General features: G+C 47.1%; 1 protein-coding gene across 3 annotated transcripts in view; it reads left to right on the forward strand.

Moving 5' to 3' along the window:
• Positions 1–19,807, forward strand: part of HAUS7 (HAUS augmin like complex subunit 7) — a 25,027-nt gene continuing 5,220 nt past the window's right edge. For 2 of the 3 annotated variants that reach the window (XM_029067554.1, XM_029067553.1), the window contains exons 1-7: positions 1–81; positions 3,600–3,715; positions 8,704–8,768; positions 12,755–12,816; positions 14,357–14,466; positions 15,027–15,182; positions 18,603–18,699. In XM_029067554.1, the coding sequence (XP_028923387.1) occupies positions 19–81; positions 3,600–3,715; positions 8,704–8,768; positions 12,755–12,816; positions 14,357–14,466; positions 15,027–15,182; positions 18,603–18,699 (669 nt within the window). In that variant the 5' untranslated portion in view covers positions 1–18. Of the gene's footprint in view, positions 82–3,599; positions 3,716–8,703; positions 8,769–12,027; positions 12,186–12,754; positions 12,817–14,356; positions 14,467–15,026; positions 15,183–18,602; positions 18,700–19,807 lie in introns of those variants that run through there. The other variant, XM_039912361.1, reaches the window with a different exon arrangement.

The raw sequence follows: 19,807 nt of genomic DNA on the forward strand, positions 1-19,807 counted from the left end.
GGCCCGGCGGGGAGCGGCATGGCGGCGGGGAGCGGCGGGGAGGCGGCCGGGCGGGCGGCCGCCGTGTTGGAGAAGCTGAAGGTGCGGGGGGCCGGCGGGTTGGGGGGAGGAGGGAAGGCCCGGCCGGAAGTGGAGGCGAGCCACGCTCAGCCGCGGAGGATGCTGGGAGGAGGCCGCCCTGGCTCAGTGGCAAGAGCTCGGGCTGGGGAGGCCCAGGTCACCGGTTCGAATCCCGCCTCTGTCAGCTGGGGGACTGGGGGCCGGTCGCATCACTTCCCGGGGCCTCACTGACCTCATCTGGAAAATAGGGATGAAGACCGGGAGCCCCACGGGCGACCACCTGATGACCCTGGGTCTACCCCAGCGCTCAGAATTAAATAAATGGTGGTAGTTGTTAATAATAATAATGTTGGTATTTGTTAAGCGCTTACTATGTGCCGAGCACTGTTCTAAGCGCTGGGGTAGACATAGGGGAATCAGGTTGTCCCACATAGGGGCTCACAGTCTTAATCCCCATTTTACAGATGAGGGAATTGAAGCCCAGAGAAGTGAAGTGACTTGCCCACAGTCACACAGCTGACAAGTGGCAGAGCTGGGATTCGAACTCTTGACCTCTGACTCCAAAGCCCATGCTCTTTCCACTGAGCCACGCTGCTTCTAATAATGTTGGTATTTGTTTAGCGCTTACTATGTGCCGAGCACTGTTCTAAGCGCTGAGGTAGACACGGGGGAATCAGGTTGTCCCACGTGGGGCTCACAGTCTTCATCCCCATTTTACAGATGAGGGAACTGAGGCACAGAGAAGTGAAGTGACTTGCCCACAGTCACCCAGCTGCCAAGTGGCCTAGCCGGGATTCGAACCCATGACCTCTGACTCCAAGGCCCGTGCTCTTTCCACTGAGCCACCGCTTACAGTGTGCAAAGCACATACGAGGGGATTAGGCCGTCCCACGTGGAGCTCCCAGTTTTCATCCCCATTTTACAGATGAGGGAACTGAGGCCCAGTGAAGTGACTTGCCCAAAGTCACACAGCTGCCAGGCGGTGGAGCTGGGATTAGAACCCACGACCTCTGACTCCCAAGCCCGGGCTCTTGCCACTGAGCCACGCTGCTCTGCACCTAGTAAGCACTTAACAAATACCAACATTATTATTATTATTATTAAGTGGCAGAGCTAGGATTCGAATCCGTGACCCATGGAAAGAGCCTGGGCCTGGGAGTCAGGGGTCATGGGTTCTAGTCCTGGTTCTGCCACCTGTCAGCTGGGTGACGGTGGGCAAGTCGCTTTACTTCTCTGTGCCTCAGTGACCTCATCTATAAAATGGTGATGAAGACTGGGAGCCCCACGTGGGACAACCAGATGACCCTGTATCTCCCCCAGCACTTAGAACAGTGCTCTGCACATAGTAAGTGCTTAACAAATACCAACATTATTATTATTGTCTGCTGTGTGACCTTGGGCAAGCCACATCACTTCTCTGGGCCTCAGTTCTCTCATCTGGAAAATGGGGATGAAGACTGGGAGCCCCATGGGGGCAACTTAATAATAATAACAATGATGGTATTTGTTAAGTGCTTACTCTGTGCCAAGCACTGTTCTTAGCTCTTGGGGGGGATACAAGGTGATCAGGTTGTCCCACGTGGGGCTCAAAGTCTTCATCCCCATTTTCCAGATGAGGGAACTGAGGCACAGAGAAGTTAAGTGACTTGCCCGGGGTCACCCAGCTGATAAGTGGCGGAGCCGGGATTGACACTGTCGACCACCCCCTTCTCCTCCTCATCTTATCTCACCTTGGCTTCGTGGACTCCGTCCTCCATCCTCTCCTGTTTCTCCTCTTATCTCTCTGGCCGTTCATTCTCGGTCTCCTTCGCGGGCTTCTCCTCCCCCTCCCTTCCTTTAACTGTTGGGCTTCCTCAAGGGTCAGTTCTTGGCCCTCTTCTGTTCTCCATCTACACTCACTCCCTTGGTGAACTCACTCGCTCACACGGCTTCAACTACCATCTCTATGCGGATGACCCCCAAATCTACATCTCCTCCGCTGTCCTCTCCCTCTCCCTCCAGGCTCGTATCTCCTCCTGCCTCCAGGACATCTCCACCTGGATGTCTGCCCGCCACCTAAAACTCAGCATGTCCAAAACTGAGCTCCTTATCTTCCCTCCCAAACCCTGTCTTTTCCCCAACTTCCCCGTCACTGTGGACGGCCCCACCATCCTTCCCGTCTCACAGGCCCGCAACCTTGGTGTCGTCCTCGACTCGGCTCTCTCGTTCACCCCACACCTCTAATCCGTCACCGAAGCCTGCCGGTCTCACCTGCACGACATCACCAAGATCCGCCCTTTCCTCTCCATCCAAACGGCTATCGTGCTGGTACAGCTCTCATCATATCCCCTCTGGATTATTGTGTCGGCCTCCTCTCGGATCTTCCTTTCTCCTGTCTCTCCCCACTCCGGTCTATTCTTCATTCAGCTGCCCGGCTCATCTTCCTGCAGAAAGGCTCTGGGCATGTCACTCCCCTCCTCAAAAACCTCCAGTGATTGCCTATCGACCTTAGCACGAAACAGAAACTCCTCACACTTGGCTTCAAATCTCTCCATCCCCTTGCCCCCTCCTACCTCACCTCCCTTCTCTCTTTCTACTGCCCAACCCATAGGCTCCGCTCCCCTGCCGCTCACCTCCTCACCGTCCCCCGTTCCCACCCATCCCGCCATCGACCTCTGGCCCACGTCCTACCACTGTCCTGGAATGCCCTCCCTCCTCACCTCCCCCAAACTAACTCTCTTCCCCTCTTCAAAGCCCTCCTGAGAGCTCCCCTCCTCCCGGAGGCCTTCCCAGACTGAGCCCCCCCTTTCCCTCTGCTCCTCTTCCCCTTCCCTTTCTCCCCTCCTGCTCTCTGCTCTTCCCCCTCCCCCTCAGCACTGCGCTTATCTGTATATATTATTTATTACCCTATTTATTTTGTTAAGGAGGTGTATATCTCCATGATTCTATTTATCTCGATGATGTTGTCTTGTTCTGTTTTGCTCTGCTGTCCGTCCCCCCCCGTCTAGACTTTGAGCCCGTCACTGGGCAGAGATTGTCTCTATCTGTTGCCGAATTGTCCATTCCAAGCACTTAGTACAGTGCTCTGCACATAGTGAGAGCTCAGTGAATACTATTGAATGAATGAATGAATGAATGAATTAGAACCCACGACCTCCGACTCCCAAGCCCGGGCTCTTTCCACTGAGCCACGCTGCTTCTACGTGCAGTCTCCTATACTAAGCGCTTGAGAGAACACAAAAGAGTACTTGGTAGATGCGATTGCTGCCCTCAAGGAGTTTACAATTTAGTGGATAGGTCTAATACTGATAATTGCTGTGGCACCACTTGGACTGTGACCCCATGTGAGACAGGGACTGTGTCTGGCTTCATTATCGTGTGTCTGCCCCAGTGCTTAGTACAGTACTCAGGCCTATAGTAAGTGCTTAATAAGTCCCACAGTTATCATTATCACTGTTGTAATTTCCTCGAACCCGAACCCTCCTTAGTCCGTCACTGCCCTTACGCCGTCCGAGCCGTCAAATTATCTGCCCCGTTCAGGTTTGTGTTTTTTCTCCTAGGATTTGAAGTGTCCGTCTCTTGAAGGCCTTTACATAACGGAGCAGAACTCAATCCAGAAGTTGCTGTGTAGCCCTTCGGTTTATCGCTTCCAAATCCTGGAGTGGATGTTCGCGAGGTACTATCCCATTTCTCTGTTCTGAATTTATTATATAGACTCGGGCGAGGCATCGAAGCTTTCCTTATAAAGTTGTCTTGCTTGATGATGATAATAATTTTGGTATTAAGCGCTTACTCCGTGCCAAGCACGGTTCTCAGCGCTGGGTAGCTACAAGGTAATCAGGTTGTCCCACATGGGGCTCACAGTTTTCATCCCCATTTTCCAGATGAGGTCACTGAGGCCCAGAGAAGTGAAGTGACTTGCCCACAGTCACACAGCTGATAAGTGGCAGAGCCGGGATTAGAATCTACCACCTCCGACTCCCAAGCCCGGGCTCTTTCCACTGAGCCATGGCTCTGAGGTTAAAAAGCAACCACACGAGTTTTTGCACGCAGTGCTTCACAAGTGTTTACGGATGGACAGTCGCCCAAAAAACTCTCCATCAGCCGGCCAAAATGGTGTGTCACCGTCTTTTTCCTGCCCTCTGTAAAATGAACACAGCATTGAGGTCGATTAATGATGTTTATGGAGCGCTTATTGTATGCAAAACATTGAACTAAAAGCGCTTCGGAGAGTGCAGAACAGAGTAGGTGGGCAAGTTCCTTGTCCATAAGCAGCTCACAGTTTAGAGGGGGAGATAGAAATTAAAATAAATTATGGTAATATGCAGTCGGTGCTGTGGAGCTGCGGGGAGGATGAATATCAAGTGCCTAAGGGGAACAGAGCCAAGTACATAGGAGATGCAGAAGGTAGAGGGCGAAGGGGAGGTGAGGGCTTAGCCCTAGAAGCTTCCACTTTGAGTTCAGGCCCAAAATGTCAGCAAATTAAGGGAGATTTTGATGAAGTCACGGACACGAGGTCCATACTGGTTTACTGAAAAGGGGGAAATCAGAAATGTGTAGCTAGGACGGCCTTAGATACGGGGGCAGATGTCAAGGAAGGCATCCGTTGCTTTTGCTCATATCCCATTACTCGACTACCGTCTCTAGACTGTAAACTCATTGTGGGCAGGGAACGTGTCTGCTAATTCTGTTGTATTCTCCCCAGCGCTTAGTACAGTGCTCTGCACATAGTAAATGCCCAAGTGGTACAGTCGACGGATGGCAAAGATTAACAACTTGTGAAGAGTCAGCGTTGCAGAGACAATATCTCGATCTTTAGAAATGCACAATAGATGCACTTGCCAGCTGTGTGACTTTGGGCAAGGCACTTCACTTCTCTTGGCCTCAGTTACCTCATCTGTAAAATTCATTCATTCATTGAATAGTATTTATTGAGCGCTTACTATGTGCAGAGCACTGAACTAGACACTTGGAATGGACAATTCGGCAACAGATAGAGACCATCCCTGCCCATTGACGGGCTCACGGTCTAATCGGGGGAGACGGACGGACAAAAATAAGACAACTTAATGGCGATAAATAGAATCAAGGGGATGGACACCTCATTAACAAAATAAATAGGGTAATAAAAACTGAGACTGTGAGCCCCATGTGGGACAACCCGATTACCTTGTATCCCCCCAGTGCTTAGAACAGTGTGGGGCACATAGTAAACGCTTAACAAATGCCATTATTATTATGCAGATTCTTGATTGCATCTCTAAGGATGGCACTTCCATTCCAAAAGAAGTCAACAATGATTTTTGAGTATCACTGTGGGATGTTTCAAAAAAAATAATAAGCTCCTGCCTCCAGGCATTAAGGTGTTCACAATATAATGGGGGAAATCAATCAGTGGTTTTTGACTGAGCACTTACTGTGTGCAGAGCGCTGTACTAAGTGATTGGAAGACCACAGTAGAATTAACCTAAACGTTCCTGTCCCATAATGAGCTTCAGTTTAGAGTGAGAGACCGACGTCAATATAAATAAGTAAAATACGGATATGTCCGTAAGGGGGGTGACAGACGTTAATATAAATAGGTAAATAATTTATTTCATGTATCTATATAAGCACAGATCCCTATAATAATGTTAATAATAATGTTGGTATTTGTTAAGCGCTTACTATGTGCAGAGCACTGTTCTAAGCGCTGGGGGAGATACAGAGTAATCAGGTTGTCCCACGTGGGGCTCACAGTTAATCCCCATTTTACAGATGAGGTAACTGAGGCACAGAGAAGTGAAGTGACTTGCCCACAGTCACACAGCTGACAAGTGGCAGAGCCGGGAGTCGAACTCATGACCTCTGACTCCGAAGCCCAGGATCTTTTCCACTGAGCCACGCTGAAATATAAGGCATCAGAGGAAACCAAGACTTGAGAACAGGACTCATTCGGTTGTTCCGAGAACTACTCATAAATGCCGACTGAGCAGGGAAGTAGGAGGGAAAAGGTATTTAAAAAACTAACTAGAACATCTGGAGTCGGGTAGATCTAGACTGGAATGTTGAAACAAAGAAGGAACATGAGTACAGAAGAGGGAAGGGTGTGCTCGGTAAAGAGAGCTGCCCTAGTAGATAGGAAAAGGCAGACTATATACTGGAAAGAACAGCAAGTAAATTGGAGGAACACCCACTAAGCTGAAGGGAAAGACGCTTAGTACATTGTCTGACTTTTAGCAAGTGCTTAATAAATACCCTTATTTATTTCTTTAAAAAGCCGGGTGAGTCAGAGAAGGCCCAGGCAGTTGTAATCTACCGCTTGTCACGCAGCTGCTTCGGCAACTCGAAATCTGGAACGTATTATGGGGTTCTCCGTAATGGAAAGTAAATTCAAAGAACTGCCCGCAGTGTAATAACGGAGCTGCGGGAAGTAGAACATTGTGGTCGGGGGTCCCCGCGTCGCCGGATTAAAAGCCGTGCGGGTTGCGTTGGCTCCGTGAGCGCACCCCTTTCTTTTCGAAGCGCTGAGTGCTCTTAGTCTCTTCCGCTCACGCTGGCTGCGCTGCCGGGCCAATAAAATCAACTCTGATTAAACAGTTTTTTCTGCATTTGGTCGTTTGGGGTTTTTATACGTACTTGATGTTTGAAGAAAGAACAGATACATCAGCCTGTTGTGTTTATTCCTTCGTAATTGGGGAGGTTTCCATAGCAACCAGGACCGGGCACAAGTATAACTCCGTTGAACGCCGCAATGTTTTTAAAACTATAGATGAGGCAGCCCTTCCCCCCACAGTCTGTGGCGTAGTATGAACGATATAGGCTAAGTACGCAATCGCGGGTGAGACTGTGTATATCTGGGTCCCTCACTTGGGTCCCCTAACAAAACTTGTCTGCATAAAATCTTCGCTTCATCTCAACTAATGTATAAAATGGTACTGACGGGAACTTGGGAAACCTGTTTCAGACTAAAACATTTCTGAAGGGATGCATAGAAGGCCAACCTGGCCTAATCTGGGGCGCCCCAGGGATGGGGATACTCCTAGACTCCAGTGGAATCAAGGAATCCCAGGAACTGAATGGAGGGGGACTGCACGAGCCAGTCAGAAGTTGCAAAGAAAGGAGACTAAAATCACCCCAAGCTCTTAGTGCCGCCCTCCTTAACCAGGCCTTCCTGGGGCCTCCTCAGGTCCAAAGCCTGAGAAGCAGCAAGGCTCAGTGGAAAGAGCCCAGGCTTAGGAGTCAGAGGTCATGGGTTCGAATCCCGGCTCTGCCACCTGTCAGCTGTGTGACTTTGGGCAAATCACTTCTCGGTGCCTCAGTGACCTCATCTGGAAAATGGGGATTAAGACTGTGAGCCTCACGTGGGACAATCTGATTTCCCTGTATCTACCCCAGCGCTTAGAACAGTGCTCGGCACAGAGTAGACGCTTAACAAATACCAAAATTATTATTATTAAAGCCATCCTGTGGTTTGAGAGACACCCCTCACCCCGCCACCAGCTATAGGGAAAGGATAACACTGTGCTGCATTTCACTGGGATGTTACCCAGTGAAAGGTACCGTAGGGAGCTAGTCGTTCTCTAAAGGACGGCAGATTTCAAATATTCCATAATATGTGCAACCCAGGTAAGCTTTCTGCGTGGCGAACTGCCCGTCTCCAGAATTGGTGAGCTCTGCCCGCAGTGTCCCGCCCGTTTGCCGCAGATAATTCAATTCCCTCATCATTCCTCCCCAGCCCACGCACCACCGTACCGAGTTGCTTTTTTGTGCCCACCGATCTCATTCTGTTCTCTACTGTGTTCTGTGGCATGGGGTTTTAGTTCTCTCTTCCACTTGACGCTCCCTGGTTTGTGGCCCTGCTTCCCCACCTAGCCAAGGCCTTGGGGCAGAGACGGGAACGGACCGGGATGTGTTGGGGGAAGTGTGAGTTGTGGTGAACCGTGGGGTATGTGCTGCTCCCCTCTTGCCCAGCCCCTGTACACCCCAGTATTTGTTCCCGTGACTTTAACTGGCATGGAAAGGTAGGCCGGGGGTGCTGGGGTTGGAATCGAAGGTGAGAGAGGGAACCAGCGTGCTGAGCCTTACCGTGTGTTGGGGGGTACGGAGAAAGGGCAGAAGAAATTGGGGTGAAACTCACCTAGTCCAGAAGCATACCTTGAGTAGCATGCTTTGTAGGGAATTGAAAGGAACGCGGAGGTGCTCAGCGGGAGTTAACCTGCCTTTTTTCTTTATAAAGTTGAAAAATCCCAACCACGGGACAAGCTTCTACTTCCATAATCTGCAAGGACCTAATCATATTACAACCCCTCAGTTAGTCTGGCGATGTTATGCTTCGAATTGCTTTAGCGAAGGTTAAGCAGTAGTTTGATGATATTTAATGTCACAGTAAGTAGCACATAAAAGCCTTCTGTACTGTTTTTCCAGAGGTTCTTAAACGGATCGTAAATCTGTGGGAAATTCTCTTCCGCAATCCAGCCGTTTGCATAACAACCACATTTTTTTTAGAAATTTAGCCCTGGCATATCTTGGGGTGTGCTAGTATAACGTTTACCGTTTTGGAAATAACCAGCGCTGAATGCTTACCAATAGACCCCGTAGCACACACTGCCGATAGGGCAGATGTTGAGATGAGATTACGGTGTTATGTGCTGTTGTTCCACTGAGATTTCCTTTTGTTCTCAGAGTATATCCTCCCTTCAGAGAATCTTCGAATTTGAATGAATTTCAGTCCGAAATGAAAATGAAAGGTAAGTCTTTGTCCCCCGTTATTTTAGCACCGGAGCAAACAAAATCCAGTTTGCTCTCCTTCCTTATTCAAATCTATTTAGGTCTCTTCGTTGAATTAAGGGCTATGTTCCATAACTCTGTGGATAGCCATGCACCTTCTCTGGTAAACCGTACTCCATAAGATTTCCCGGATAAACTCCTTCCATTCTAGCCCAACAGCTACCACCCTAATTAATAAATTAATAGGGTTCAAGGAGCACCTACTATATGTTGGGCACTGTACTGTAGTAGACACACCTGAGAGAGTACATTAGAGCTAGCATACACCTTTACAATATTGCCAAGATCCGCCCTTTCCTCTCCGTCCAAATGGCTATCGTACTGGTAAAGGCTCTCGTAATATCTCGCCTGGATTACTGTGTCAGCCTTCTCTCTGATCTCCCTTCCTCCTGTCTCTCCCCGCTCCAGTCTATTCTTCATTCTGCTGCCCGGATCATCTTCCTGCAGAACGCTCTGGGCATGTCACTCCCCTCCTCAAAAACCTCCAGTGGTTGCCCGTCAACCTCCTCACGAAAGAAAAACTCCTCACTCTGGGCTTCAAGGTTCTCCATCCCCTTGCCCCCTCCTACCTCACCTCCCTTCTCTCTTTCTCCTGCCCGCCCCGCACGCTCCGCTCCTCTGCCGTTCACCTCCTCACTGTCCCCCGTTCCCACCCATCCCGCCTTTGACCCCTGGCCCACATCCTCCCGCTGTCCTGGAATGCCCTCCTCCTCATCTCCACCACTCTCTTCCCCTCTTCAAAGCCCTAGTGAGGGCCCGCCTCCTCCGAGAGGCCTTCCCAGATTGAGCCCCCCTTTCCCTCTGCTCCCTCTCTGCCCCCCCTTCACCTCCCTTCAGCTAAGCCCCCTTTCCCTCTGCTCCTCCCCCTCTCCCTTCCCCTCCCCTCAGCACTGTGCTCATTTGTATAGATTTTTATTACCCTATTGATTTTGTTAATGAGGTGTCCATCCCCTTGATTCTATTTATCCTGATTATGTTGTCTTGTGTTTGTCCGTCCGCCTCCCCCGATTAGACTGTAAGGCCGTCATTGGGCTGGGATTGTCTCTATCTGTTGCCGAATTGTCCATTCCAAGCGCTTAGTACAGTGCTGTGCACATAGTAAGCGCTCAATAAATACTATTGAACGAATGAATGATTCTTGCCCTCAAAAAGCTTACAGTCTAGCGGGAGGCTGATGCAATAGTCAGATGACCCTGGTCCAAGCTCTTGCCATATCACAATTAGGTTACTGCATCAGCCTCTTCACTGAGAAGCAGCATGGCTCAGTGGAAAGAGCATGGGCTTGGGAGTCAGAGGCATTGAGTTCAAATCCCAGCTCTGCCACTTGTCAGCTGTGTGACTGTGGGCAAGTCACTTCACTTCTCTGTGCCTCAGTTACCTCATCTGTAAAATGGGGATTAAGACTGTGAGCCTCACGTGGGACAACCTGATGACCCTGTATCTACCCCAGGGCTTAGAACAGTGCTCAGCACATAATAAGCGCTTAACAAATACCAACATTATTATTATTATGATCGCCCTCCAGCCTCTTTTTCCCTTCAGTCCATACTCCACACTGCTGTAAGGATCATCATTCGGAAGCTCTGTCTGGCACTCATTTCTCTAATCTTCAACAGCTTCCAGTGATTACCCATATCTCTGCGTCTTCATCAAGCAGAAACTCCTTACCGTTGGTTTCAGAACCGATCACTGCCTTTCTCCCTCTCACATACCAGATTGCTTCGCCGGCCACTCCCCGGTTTGTACTTTCTAACTGAACCTCTCTCTTCACTCTCCCACCTGCAGTCTTTAGCTCATGCTGACCCCACACCCTTCTCCCTCCCCGAAACCTGGAAAATCTTCCATCCAAATCTGCCGCATCCTTTCTCCCCTCCTGCCCCCCCCCCCCCCCCCGTTTTCAACGACCTCCTAAAATCCTGTCTCAAGAAGACTTTCCCAGTTAATTCACAGATACCAATCATGTAAACCGGACACCCACCTTCTACATTTATGTATTTTATACTTCTCAGCAATCATGTGCGTATGTATACGTTCATATATTTGCACATTTGATGATTTGTTCAGCTATTCCACTCTAATACATTTCTTCCACTTCCTGCTACATCCTTATTTTTCCTCTTGCTTTCACTATCTATAAAATAATTTTATCTGTCCCCTCTATTAAATTTTAAGCTCTTTAATGACAGAGAACTTGCGAGTCTTGCTTCTGGTATCCTCTCCCAAGCATTTAGTAAGTGTGTATCACTCAGTACATACCACTGATCAATTGATTCTGGAATTAGTACCTGCTTAAGACGAGCCATTAAGGATTGAGTAAACTGATGGAAGAGCCGGGGCTTAAAACCCAAGTTTGTTGACTCCTACTCCTTTGGTCAACATTTGCATAATCTTTTTATTGAAATGAATATTAGTTATCCTTGGGAAGGTGAGGAAAAACAGAGGAGTCATGAGCAATAATAAATTATTTAATGATGTAAAAAGATAGATTTTGGATAGTCATATTTGTGAAGTGCTTACTACATGCCAGTCACCGTTCTAAGCACTGGGTAATGAGGTAACGAGACTGTCCCACTTAGGGCTCACAGTCTTAATCCCCATTTTACAGATGAGGCACAGAGAAGTTAAGTGACTTAACAGTGACAGCAGAGAAGTGGCAGAGCCAGAATTAGAACCCACATCCTCTGACTCCCAAGCCCGTGCTCTTTCCACTAAGCCACGCTGAAGGAATGATGCAAATGCAGCTTCTGCTCAATGGGACGAGAGAATCTCTCCCATTTCATGTATATGAAATTTCAACTTTTAGTCTTTACTTTGATTTGGACTCTGGAGGGAAAAAAAGGAATGTTTTTCACAATTACTGTCCTTTATTATATGCACTACTGCTTTCTGTTTCTTGGTAATTCCTTATTTCAGGGCTGTGATTTTTGTGTTTGATTGTTACCGAGCTCTGTGTCTCACTGCCAAAATCGATTCCCAAAGGCAAGAATTATTTCCTCCCCTTTTTTTTTGAGAAGAATTCTCAAAGAAGCTAAAGGAAGAATTAAACCCTTCCATAAGCAGCTTCAAAATATGGCTGTGCCGCATGTGATGCTCTCCTGGTTTCCCTTGCGCGGTGCTGGGCCTATGATTTCTGCTAAGACGCCTCCGTTTAAATTCTCTAGTTTTTTGTTGCATTTGAAGTCCCAGTGTTATTTCTATGAAAAAACCCTTCACATGTCTTTAAGTTCTCATTCAGTTCTTGCTGTGCTCCATTGTGAGAGATAATGGTCTGTAAGAAGTTGAAAACTGTTGTCACGGAGATGCAAAGGATAAACGTTGCACGCTTTGATCTCCCTGGCTCAGAAAGATGCAGTGGAAAGGACTACGCTACCCCAGAGGTGGGTAGGGAGGATTCAGATCATTTCTCCTCACGGGGGAAAAACTGACTGTGCTACGCACACACGTCCTTGGGCGGAAGAGAAGTACAATGTTATCTAGACGTTTAAGGCACACTGCATCCCAATTAGTCCAACCAGATCGGTATTCTCTCTTATTCTTAAAGCTACCTCGGAAACTCAGTCAGGTCTCCCGGGAAGCGCTTGATGTTTGAACTAGCTCCTTTCTACTGAAATTATTCTAAACCCCATTTCTTTCTCTCTCTTGAAGCCGGTCACTCTCTTTCATGTCGAAGCCCCTCGTAATTTGAAGACTGGGGAACTTGGTCTTCTCTTCTGAAACAAAGAGCCCGGTTCCTTTCTTTTTCCTCCCTCATTTTTACTTCTTTGGATTCCCAGGCCCGTTGATTTTATCAGGAAGTACCGTGTCCTAGAGGGAATTGGAGATATTTCACCCCTTAATTCTGATGTGTCGTTGGAGGGGCTAGGAAAGCTAAAAGTCTAAAATTTGTGGCATTCGACTGTTTTCTGTTCTGGTGACGTCTTTGTAATACCAAACTCTTGGTTGGCAGAGATGGTGAAACTGGGCCACGACCTGATGCTCTGCCAGCCTGATGATCTGGATCTCATCAAGGTAAGAAGGTGCCAATAAATCATCCCTCTTGTCACATATTTTCCTGCTGCACAGATTTATCAAAACCAAGAGACGGTCTGCCCCGTCATCACATTTCATGCGGTTTTTGATAATGAATAGGAAATGCCAAGGAGCAAACGATGATCAAATGAAAGAATCAGAAAGATGTCTACGTGCCAAATCACTGCCCTAAGTGGCTCATAATCTTAAGAAGTAGGGAGAGTACGTATCAGCCCCATTTTACAGATGAGTTAAATGAGGCACAGAGGAGATACTTAACCAAGGTCCAAGGTCATCCAGGCCACCAGTGACAGTGGGATTAGAACTTGAGTCTTCCGACTCCCGATCCCTTGCACTGTCCATTAGCCCGTGCCGACTCATAGTTGTTATCTTGAAAGATTTTCATAATGTCGTTAAAGTAGCCAGTTAATACGATACAAATCTTTGAGTTGAACTACCGTGTCATGCTTAACATGCATTAGGTCCCATAAAATTCTAACGGTAAAATCTCATGCCAGTTCTAAGTTCTGTGAAGTGACGGCCTTGATGGCAACACTCTTGATGGAAATGAAAAATGATTGGCTTTCCACCCTTCTTCTGAGCCAAACGATAGCTGAGGCAGCAAACACTTCAAAGACTTGGAAGTTTATTATTTAGTTTTTACAGTCACTATGTCAGTGAGGATCCAGCTCACTGAAAGTTTAAAATAGGGACGGCTTGATTTAACTTTTCTTTCTGTGGGAACCGAGTTTCCTTTCAATGTGTTGTTCTGAGTAAAATCATTTAGGAGGATGTCGAGGGTGATATGGGTAAGAATTCCTCTCTATTGATTTGATTTTTGAGTTTTACTTCCCTGAATCTGGGTATTTATAGCTCTGATGCTGGAGCCAGTGCATGAAATCCAGAAATTGCCCAAACCCGTTGAAAACTTTCAAAAGGTTTTTGTTCTATGTCCTTTAAGAAAAATCTGAATTTTCCCAAACGAGTCCTATTCTCAAGCCTTCATTTCATGTAATACTTTATCCGCCCGGGATTTCTCATCCTACACTCTTACCCAACTGCCAGACACCCTTCTCTTCTCTATATCATATCTCTGAGAGCTTAAAGTCCTTATTTTCCAGGAGTTGCTTGCTGGGCAAATTAGCATTACTTTTTAGAAAACCGGAACAACTGTGAAGTAAAAAGAGGGGGATACTGCCCTTAGGGGTTTCTAAGAAAGGTGCTGCCATCAGGCTCTTAATAGCCTGCCGTTTGGGATGCTGTTTATTTTTGGTCCCCACATTGTCCCTATTAAGGTTGCAGTTGAAGAGTTCACAGGATATGCAGTAGTCCTTCATTTCAGAGATGATGATGCTGCCGGTGAGAGCATCCGTGAAGACGAATGTCTTTGAGGAAGACTCCTTGCACTCTTTTGTGCGTTAAAATAAAATAGTGCACCTTTTCTGGAGAGAATTTTGGAAGGGAGGATGAAAGTGGGGCTCTTTGTCTTCCTTGTCTTTATTCAGCTGGGGTGCTCAGGTGTGCGACTCTGTCTTTGCAGGGCACTGCCAGTGCTCTGAAGCAACTCGCTTTCATGGACCAGTTGCTGGATGCAATTAAGAGCTTGGACAACATGACAGGGCCAGAAGCCAGAAACTCGAGTTCTTCCAGGTAAAAGGCTAAGAACAATTACAGTGGGGGTCCATTAGCAAGACTAGCAGAGGCGAGGTCTGAACTAAGAGTTCCTTACTCAGTTTTGTGCCCCAGTGACCAGGCCCTTGTGTGGCCTTGGGCAAGTCACTTCTCGGTGCTTCCGTTACCTCATCTGTAAAATGGGGATTAAGACTGTGAGCCCCATGTGGGACGTTGACCGTATCTACCCCAGCTTGCAGTTCATTGCCTGACGTATAGTAAGTGCTTAGCAAATAGTATATATAATTTTAAAAAAAGGCCCAACCTCCGAAGCAGATCTAGGGGAGTCTTATCCTCTTGGGAAAAATCCCATTTTCCTATTTATTGGATTGTCATTTGAAATCTAGGAATCTATCTCTTCACCACCCGGTCTTCTCCCAGGGGAAGTCGTGAGGCCAGACCCAAGAGGCCATCACTAAACCTAGGGAGTATTACAGAGTCCTCCCTCTGATTCTGGAGGACTCCTGTGGGTATACTGGAGTCTTTTTATTTGTTTTTTGGGTAGACAGAAAGGACTGTTTTGTTGGCTGTGCCTACAGGGTGGAGAATTTCCAGGATTACGCCAAGAAGACTGAAGCATTCCTGACAGAGCTTTTTTCCAGTCCACATCTTCAGGCAGCACTGGATCCTGAGATTAATCCATGGCCCCTGGACATCATGCCTCTCCTTGCGGATGAGAAAGCCCTTCACAAAAGGTACTGCAATTCAGAGGGCAGGGAGACTAGGATGCCATAGGCTCAGAGTAGCCTGGCGTCAAAGGCAAGGAGGTGGTTTATTTTCCATCCTTTCCTGGTCCAGGCTAACCTATGAAGCATTTAGGTAGCACACTGTAGAAGTGAACAGGCAGTCGTTTGTCAAGAGATAAACAATGCCCACCATACAGGAAAGTCTGAGATGAAATAATCGGTATATCATTCTATACCCGTAATCTGAATTTTCGACGGATGACTCTTGTGGAATATGGGAGCCTTATTCGTACAACTTACATCTGCCTGGATACGGTGTGATGTGGTGTCATATAATAATAGTTTTATGTGTCGCGATGGACATGACTTCATTCAACAGTATTTATTGAGCACTTACTATATGCAGAGCACCGTACTAAGCGCTTGGAATGTAAAATTCGGTAACAGATAGAGACAATCCCTGCCCATTGATGGGCTTATATAGTGCAAGATCCTTTAAAAGCAGAATTCCTGCTTATCGGGGGAGTGTCTGTATTTGCTAGTACTAGGTGAGGCCTCTTTCAGGTTAATCTATAGAATTTACAGAGCATTTATTTTGTGCAAAGCACTATCCTCAGGTGGGAGAATACCGTAGCATTAGTAGATATGATCCCTGCCCTCAAGGGGCTTACAGTCTGGCAGGGGAGTCGGGCACTAAAACAGATTACAGAAGAGAGGAAGCAACAGAGTATATACATGTAAAGAGATTTCAGGAGTGGGCGAAAATATCCAAGTGATTAGTTGACATGGAAGTGCGGAAGTAGCAGGTGAGGTAGGGGACGTGCGATGGGGTGACGGATTAATCAAGGCAGACACCCTGGAGGAGATGTGATTTCCGAAGGGCCTTCAAGATGGGGAAGAGAGTGGTCTGAAGTGGGAGGAGGTTCCAGGAAAAGGGAAGGCGAAAGGAAGAGATCAGCAGGGACAGAGACAAGAACGAGCCACTACAAGTAGGTTGGCTTGAGAGGAAAGAAGTCTGTGAACTTGGGTGTAGTGGGAGAGGAGTGAAGATATGTAGCAGGAAGAATGCTGACAGAGAAGCAGTGTAGTTCAGTGGAAAGAGCCCGGGCTTGGGAGTCAGAGGTCATGGATTCAAATCCCAGCTCCGCCACCTGTCAGCTGTGTGACTGTGGGCAAGTCACTTCACTTCTCTATGCCTCAGTGACCTCATCTGGAAAATGGGGATGAAGACTGTGAGCCTCACGTGCGATGACCTGATTATCCTGTATCTACCCCAGCGCTTAGAACAGTGCTCTGCACATAGTAAGCGCTTAACAGATACCAACATTATTATTATTATTATTAGAGTATCATAAAGCCAGTGGTCAGGAGTTTCTCTCTAATGCAAAGAGATACAGGCAACCAATGGAGATTTTTTGAGGAGGGGAGATGTGCGCTCAACAGTGTTTTGAAAATAATCGGGGCAACAGAGTGAAGAAAGGGGAAGAGACTGGAGGTGGGGAGATCTGGACTTATCTTCGGGTAACAGTAGTCTCTTGCTAATGCTGATAAATGTAGACAGTGATGATCAACTCATAAAAGAGTCTATTAGCAAAGTCAACTTTTAAGACTATTGTTTCAAATGGGAAATTAGAGGGGGTATTCCAAGCCTCTTCATCAAACTCCTCATTCCTTTTAATCCTAAATACGCTTTCATGAAAGGATATCTGCTACAGATCCCAGACCTTGTCCCCTCAAGACATTAACATTTGGTCGTAGGTTGCAGTGATCCCTTTTCCAAAGCCCATCTGGGTAACGGAACGAGCGTGTGAAGGTTCAGCGTGGGGACGGAGGGAGCTGTGGACCCAGACTGAAGTCTTTCTCTTTGTTCTTTATGTAAATGAGTGAATGTGGTTTAATTAGAAGAGTTAATTATATCCATAATGGTATCTGTAATTTATTTTAATGTCTATCTCCCCCCCTCCTGACGTGTAAGCTTCTTGTAGGCAGGGAACATATCTACCAGTCTGTTGCACTCTCCCAAGTGCTTAGTACGGTGCTCTGCATAGAGTAAGTGCTCAATAAATACGATTGAGTATTAAGTATACTTAAACTTTAGATCTGCTCTGCACAGAGTAAGCCTTAGATAGAGAAACAGCGTGGCTCAGTGGAAAGAGCCTGGGCTTGGGAGTCAGAGGTCATGGGTTCGAATGCCGGCTCTGCCACTTGTCAGTTGTGTGACTGTGGGCAAGTCACTTCACTTCTCTGAGCCTCAGTTACCTCATCTGTAAAATGGGGATTAGCTGTGAGTCTCACATGGGACAACCTGATTACCCGGTATCTACCCCAGCGCTTAGAACAGTGTTCTGCACATAGTAAACGCTTAACAAATATCAAAGTTATTATTATTATTATAAATACGACGGACTGATTTTTAGTTTCCAGCTTCCCAGCACCGGGCCTGTTTTAGAAGACTTGGTTCTATTTTATATATTTTCCTGCCAAGTCGGGTGACTGCCCACTGTCAGCCCTTTAACCCTGGAATTAAATTGCATCATGATTTACTCAGTGTGAATTTGGTTGAAGTTTTTAAAAATTAAATTCACTAGCTGGCTGGGACTCTGGAACCTGTAGTTGGGAAACTCTGGAGCTGACCCGCTCACATCCTGCCCAGGTAACAGATAACTGTGGTTGGGTCATCAGTTGGATGTTGTTATCATCAGCCTCCTTGATGACTTTCCCAATAAGGAACCCTAAGATCGAATGATTGATTGCTATTAAGCAATCCCTACATTCCTACAAACCTACAAGACAGATGATGAAGGGCTGCTTACACCTCCACATAGACTATCGTGGGCACAGACTACTTCATCGAAGTTTGAAAGTCTGTATAGAGACTTCTAGGACCACAAGGCTCAGAGCATAAGGATAACCGTACACCTTTCCCACCTTCCCCCAAAATCAAGTCCAAACCATTCTATCCCAACCGCAGTCGGGCGAGCTCTGGGCCAGGAGCAAATCCCAAATCCGCAGGACTCAAACTTGACCTTGAGGCTTTTGTCCCTTGGCATTCACCCCACCCCCGACCACGTACATACCCATTATATAAATGTCTTTCTCCCCCTCTAGACTGTAAGCTCATTGTGGGCAGGGAACATGTCTGCCAACTCTGTTGTATTCTCCCAAGAGCTGAGCACACAGTAAGCACTCAGTAAATACCATCGATTGACTGACCTCATTATTTTGCCCCTCGCATTAGCTAATACCACAACTAGACAGTCCCTTTGGAGATTCTCTGGTGCCTCTTACTAGCCCTGACTTGACGTACGGTGACTTTTTGACTGATATGTTGGGTGGGAAGAAAATGCAGTTTTTTGAGAGAAGTGTGGCGGTGAGAATTCCTTCTCTTTCTCTCTCTCTCTCTCTCTCTCTCTCTCTCTCTCTCCAAAGAACCTTCGTGTCCGCAAAATCAAGTGAAAACGTGTTGGAGGAGCTTTCTAAAATGTTGAAAACAACCACTGCAGACTTGGAAAAGCTCAAGGAAGAGGTAAGTGATGGGATCATGGTAGAAGGTGGTCAGGGTAGGCAGAAAAGGGGCACTGCTATCTTTTCATGGACAGAATGTTCAGGTGTGCAAGAGATTGCCTCTCAATGAGTCATTCATTCATTCAGTAGTATTTATTGAGCACTTACTATGTGCAGAGCACTGTACTAAGCGCTTGGAATGTACAACTCGGCAACAGATAGAGACAGGCCCTGCCCTTTGACAGGCTTACAGTCTCGCGGATACAATCTCAAACTCTACAATACTCAAATAAACGAGACTGTATTTTCCACTCGTAAAGAGGGGACAAGAGGACGGCTAAGGATGTGTCTGCCTGAAGCAATCTGCATGACAGTTAGAAAAAAGAAAATGAAAATTCAAGGCCACCTTTTGTCTCTCAATGCCCCAACATGGGCAGCCTCATTTCTAATCTAGCAAAAGGAAGCTTTTATTACTGATAATTTTTTTTTCCCTTCAATTCAGCAAGGCTCCTCTTGCAAAATCTAAGTAGGGCTCCTGCAGGCAGCTCATGAGTACATTAAAAAATGGTGCCAGGCTGAGTCAGACTTGTGTTTCATCCAACCCAGTGTTCTGTTTTCAATAGTAGCAACAGAGGATGAGTAGAGCAACCATGTGAGAGTGTGTCTCTCCCTCCACTGGGAACGAAACTCTGGCCTCTCATTTGACAGACGGGGAGACTCATTACAATACTAATGAGAAGTATCGTGGTGAGCCACGTTAGGATCACTTCCTTTGTATTTGCCTCTTAACAGCACCGGGGCCTTAAGAATCTAAGAAATGTCATTCCTGCTTCAGACCATTGATCCGTCCTGCCCAGCGTTCTTTCCAACAATGACCGTGTTTGCTTGAGGGAACAATGTAATGGGTGCCCTTTTTGACGTCTGTCCGAACGACTGAGGGTGAACCAGCTAAAATCCCTAACTTTCCCCATTATGGATCGCTCTACCGTGAGTCAACCCAAGCCTCTCTTGAATCTGCTGATCTTTTCAGACTGCACAGCTTCCTGTGGAAACAAATTCCATATTTACCCCTTTCTGGGTGAAGACTGAAGACATTTCCTTTTGTTAAAACTTCAGGCTTTGATGGTTAT

Source organism: Ornithorhynchus anatinus, chromosome 6 (genome assembly GCF_004115215.2).
Source record: "Ornithorhynchus anatinus isolate Pmale09 chromosome 6, mOrnAna1.pri.v4, whole genome shotgun sequence".
NCBI lineage: Eukaryota > Metazoa > Chordata > Mammalia > Monotremata > Ornithorhynchidae > Ornithorhynchus > Ornithorhynchus anatinus.